Source organism: Nanorana parkeri, unplaced genomic scaffold (assembly GCF_000935625.1).
Source record: "Nanorana parkeri isolate BGI_ZX_2015 unplaced genomic scaffold, ASM93562v1 scaffold2364, whole genome shotgun sequence".
NCBI lineage: Eukaryota > Metazoa > Chordata > Amphibia > Anura > Dicroglossidae > Nanorana > Nanorana parkeri.
The window spans coordinates 154,671-159,927 of NW_017308632.1; the positions used below are offsets into that span (position 1 = coordinate 154,671).

The following is a 5,257-nucleotide window of genomic DNA, read 5'->3' on the forward strand; positions in this document are numbered from 1 at the left end:
CAGTGACAGCGCGGTCACAGAGCTGGAGGCGCAAGCACAACACAAACTGCATTTAATGGCAACACGGCATAAGGCCCCGGCACTATCCTGCCATGTATACACCGAGTGGCCAGATTATTATATACACCGAGTGGCCGTATTATTATATACACTGAGTGGCCGGATTATTATATACACCAAAAGCTGACGTCAAGCAAAGTCTACAAAGTGCTTTGGGGTTCGGGGTGAATAATCTCACTTTCGAAGCAACAAAAGTATCCCCATGTACAGGCAAGCCTCCAATCTTGCTCAGCGGCGCTTCTGCTGCTCAACTGCCTTGCGGGACGTCATTGGGAGGAGAGTCCGGTGCTGCGCTACCCTCGCGCGTTTGTTTGGCAAACTTTGGGTCTTGCTTCGCCTCCTCCTCGTGCTCCCACTTATGTCTCGTGAAAAGTGATTTCTGCTCAAACTGTTTTCCGCACACGGGGCATTTGAAGGGCTTTTTGGGCACATGAATCCTCTCGTGCCTGTGCAGCTGGGACTTGGTGTCGAACAGCCGGTCGCACTTGCTGCACTTCACGGTTTTCCCCTTGAGGTGCCGCCTGTGGTGGACGAGCAGAGTGCATTTGTGACCGAACCTCTTGCCGCACTTGTCGCACTCGAACGGTTTTTCCCCGGTGTGCGCCCTCTGGTGAATGATAAACTGAGATATGTAGTCGTATTCCAGGCCGCAGATGGTGCAGGCGTAGCGCTTGTTGGCGTGGTTCTCGGCCTTGTGCTTAACCAGCGCCGATCGGGTGTTGAAGACCTGGCTGCAGTCATCGCACGCCACCTCCTCCTCATCGGCGCGGTAATTCAGGTGCCGCTGCGTCTTCAAGTGACTTCGGAAACCCCGTCTGTCCTTCAGGGATATGTTGCACCTCAGACACCAAAACGTTCGCGACCTCCCGTCTGCGGAGTACTCGATTTTGATCTCGGGGTTCCCCAGGAAGGCGTCTTCGGTTTTGCGCTTTTTGGAGCTGTCGGAACCGCCGTCTTCGTCTGTGGATAGCTCGGAATCGCTGAAGTCGCTGCGGTCACTCTGTGGCTTCCACTCCGGGGAGTTCTGATGATCCGGGGAAGGTTTGGCTTCGTCTTCACTCGCCGATTCTTCCCCTGGAGGAGAAAACGAGACACCGTAAAAGATTTCACAACCCTCGGGAGCATCGGTAAACCAGCGGCTTGCTTACAGAGGCTGAAGTCGCTACTCTGAATTTCCCCCCCCAATTGTTTAACCCATTCATGAAGCTGCTCTGGGCTATTTGAATGCTAAACTCCACCCAGAGGTAGATTCAGACCAGCAAAGTACCGTATTTTGCGGTCCATAAGACGCACCGGACCATAGGACGCAGGGAGGTCCGGCGCGCCTTATGGAGCACTCGACAGACTGTAGCTTCTGACACAGCTTCCATGACAGAAGCTGCAGTTAGTGACCACTGAGACAGGGGGCGCTGTGATTACAGCACCACGGTCTCAGTGATCACACAGAGCAGACGAAGAAAGTCCGTTCTTCGTCTGCTCTATGGTGATCTCCATCGTCGCCGCTGCTCGGTTTTAATACGAGTGATCTCATTAGATCACTCGTATTAAACGAGCAGTGGCTCCTACCGTACTACTCGCCCGGCGCCCGAAACTGCATGTCTCGGGCGTCGGGATTCGCTCCATAAGACGCAGGCACATTCCCCCCCTCCTTTTGGGGGGAAAAAAGTGCGTCTTATGGAGCGAAAAATACGGTACTTTCCTTATTTGTTAAAAAACGCTCTCCATTTCCTTTCACAGGTCCCTCCTTTTTATTGTTTTTAGGTACAATCAGATTTTATTGAGATTTTCCATTTACAAAGAATATACATCAAAGAACAAGCATGCACAGAAAAACATTGGTCACAAAGAAACAATACAAAAGCACAGAACATAAGGTGGGCGTCCCCTAGGGAGCCTATCGTAGTATGGTAACGTCACAGTAAAGCCCCGTTCACATTGAGCGATTTATTGCGCGGTAATTCCCGCGATATCGCGCTCCAATGCATTTCAATGGGGCAAAGGGTCCTGCTGTCGCGGGTCGTGTGTCGCTACAGCAGGACCCTTTTTGGAGCGGTTTTAGCCGGGGTTCAAGCTTGCTCAATGCAAGCTTGAACGCGATATCGCGCGGCAAATCTCGTGATGTCGCGCAATTTGCATATCGCGCAGTGGGAACGGGGCCTTAGTGATAATCAGATATTGGAACAAGGATCTGACACTGAACAGTGTATGCCAGTGAGCCATACAGAGTATTGTACAATAAGGGCGCGGGACCACTAAGGAGACCCTAAGGAGAACTATGGGGAAAAGCCCTGACCCCATAGTTCTCCTTTAAGGAAGACCTATCATGACAGGAATGCTATTTTAATAGCCGACAGGTTGATCTATTGGTTCAAATGTTTTCTAAGTTACTAATGCAGAACAAGGATGCAGATCTGTTGCTAGAACTCCAGCAAAGGGCAGTATCCGAGTTCATCTGACTCCCAATATCACAGAACCCTTTTGTCCCCTGGCAGAGAGATCACATAGGACCCAGAAACCACGCTCTCGGGGACAGCAGGCTACACGATAGATGAGGACTTGATCCTAATCAGACCAATTCACTGGCACAGACTGAAGAAGATAATGAAACCAAATGAAAAGTGAGCTTGTGCCTAGAATATTTTTGGAAGGAATTTAGATGTGAGCAGCCAAATCTTGGAGCCGATTGGCTTTCTCCTAAATGTGCGACGGTAGCATAGAGCCCACCCAGGACCCAAGCACAGAAAGAGACCGAGGTGTCTCAGGTTTGGACTGCAGAAGTGACAACTGGAAGATGTTATTTGTGACCCGACAATACCTGAAGCCAAGTCTTGCTGGGACTCCGTCAGCAGAGGGTCTTCAGGAATGATGTCAATGTACATCTCCTTATGAGCTTCGATATAGTCCCACTCGTCTGGGGAGAAATAGACTCCGACGTCACCACATTTCACCGGCACCTGCAACACACAACGCTGCTCAGCTCTGTGCAAGGAACACTTGGATCCCCCCAGGAGGCGAGGAATTAATCCCAGCATAGAAAGCTACATTAGCAGGGCTTGAGAAATTTGACGGTGTCTCACCAGTCAGGTCAAAAATTTCACCAGTCAGCATGACCGGACTACAGCCTTGCAATTTATGTAAAAAAATTTGGGGGACAAGAAGATCCCTAATGTCACCTAGGGACCCCCAGAGAAGCTCATGAAGCAGAGATCGGCATCATCAGCTTCTCTAGCTGGAGTGTGACACTGAATGCAGAAAGTGATGTAATCTACATCACTGAGAGGAGATCAAAGGGAGTTCGTACACTGAACTCCCTTTGATCTCCTGTCACAGAGCCGTGCCGGTCCCGGCCGCATCCGGCACAGCGGATCTCGGGACCGGCAACGGCAGTGACAGCTGCTAATACAAGCGATCGCTTGACTGTAAAGCTCCCGGCCGGCCGTGTAATTACAACGGCCGGCCGGGAAGCTGCTCGTCGGGCTCCACCGTCCTCTCGTCACAGACCAGAGGATTTTTTAAACCCTGTACATTAGTATTGCAGCGGAGTGACTTCTCATGCGTGTGTTCCGGTGTATCCGGCCCCGGCAGTAAATACACGCGTGCCGTAAGACAGGGTGGCCGGTCTCACAGCTCTGATTTAAAAGGCTCAAATTAAACAGCTCAGAACACAAATCTCGAAGCTGCCAGATTGTACATTTATATCCTTTCTAGTGACTGTCAGCAGCTACTGCAATCAACCAGCAGTATTGGATTTTGCACCAACATTTGCCCACTGAGGTCACCGCCCGGGACTAAGTCACAGGTCAGCGCACACCGAAAAGTGTCCAAAACAATTACAATAAGATCTCAGGCAGAAACAGGATAATTGGTGTACGCGTTTCGAGGGCTAAGTCTCGCCCCCTTCATCAGGGCTTGTACATGGAATATATCGTTTTATCTTTGCAGTGAACAGGAAATGAGACTGTCACAGGTCGGCTCAGTAGATCGGGAAGTGAGGGAACACATACCGACGCTCGCTCACTTCTCGATCCTGTCACTGCAGGGAGCCGTGACAGGGGAGGGGCTAGATTCCCCCCTCCCCTCCAGCGCTGACTGGCGGAACGGACGGGGGAGGGGACGGGCACACCTGGCTCTGCCTCTAGATAGGCGGAGCCAGCTGTCAGTCACACAGCTGGGCGGATCCCGGCACAATTGTCGGGATCCGCTCCGGCTGCGGCGTCTCAGTATACCGCGAGCTGTAGCTCCCTATATACTGAGCTTAGGGTGACGGGAGGACGCTAGTTTGTGTCCTCCCGTTACCCTAAGGAGAACTATGGGGAGAAGACTGACCCCGTACTTCTCCTTTAATGAAAGATATTCAGTATTGATTACAGATTTTTGGCAAGCCGGTCAGCAGTGATTATGAACTTCGATACTCTGGTTTGGCGCCTCAATCTCCACACAGAGACGCAGTGCAGAAAAAAGGCATGACGAGCCAATAATGGACGCATATAAAATTCTCTGCGTGCGCAGACTGGACCCTGCCGCTAGTCACATGGGATTTCAGGATGTAAATATAGACTTGAGATAGTGAGCGCCTCAGCCAGAGATCTACAATGACGTCATCCAGGCATAGGTGCTCGTCGCATCTCAGCGCAGCCTGGATGCTGAGAACGTGTGATGTATTATTGGTGAATGCGTTTCGAGGGCTAAGTCACATATTTATATGCAGGGCCGGCCCTGTTTATATGTGCTAGTGATGTCACTGCCAAACATACCATCAATTTCTCAGGAACAGAAATGCTTTGGAGGATGAGGAGAACTACAAGGACTGTGTAATATGCTTGTAAATGGGGACCAGCTGCAATGCGGACCTTACTACAGCCTTAACCCCTTCATGACTGAGGCCCTTTTTTCAATTTTTGCACCCATGTTATATTCCACATTTTAGGCCTGAAAATGACGTAAAACCCCCCAACATTATATATTTTCTGAATGCCAAGACCCTATAGAATAAAATGGTGGTAGTTGAAAATTTTTATGTTGCGCAATATTAGCGCAACTCCTTATTAAACCCCAAAATTTAGTGACAAATTTAATTAAATGCCCCAAAACACAACAAATTACCCATTTTTTAAATGAAATATAAAAGATGAGGTTACAACGAGTAAAACGATACCCAACATGCCCAGTTTACAGATTGCGTGCGACCGTGAAACGG

General features: G+C 50.0%; 1 protein-coding gene across 1 annotated transcript in view; it reads right to left on the minus strand.

The window, feature by feature from the left end:
* Positions 1–307: 307 nt before the first annotated feature.
* LOC108801515 (oocyte zinc finger protein XlCOF7.1-like) overlaps positions 308–5,257 on the minus strand; it is a gene marked incomplete at its 5' end in the record, with an annotated part of 7,360 nt that continues 2,410 nt past the window's right edge. The window contains 2 exons of the mRNA XM_018573402.1: positions 308–1,134; positions 2,876–3,014. Coding sequence (XP_018428904.1) covers positions 308–1,134; positions 2,876–3,014 — 966 coding nt within the window. The remainder of the gene's footprint in view (positions 1,135–2,875; positions 3,015–5,257) is intronic.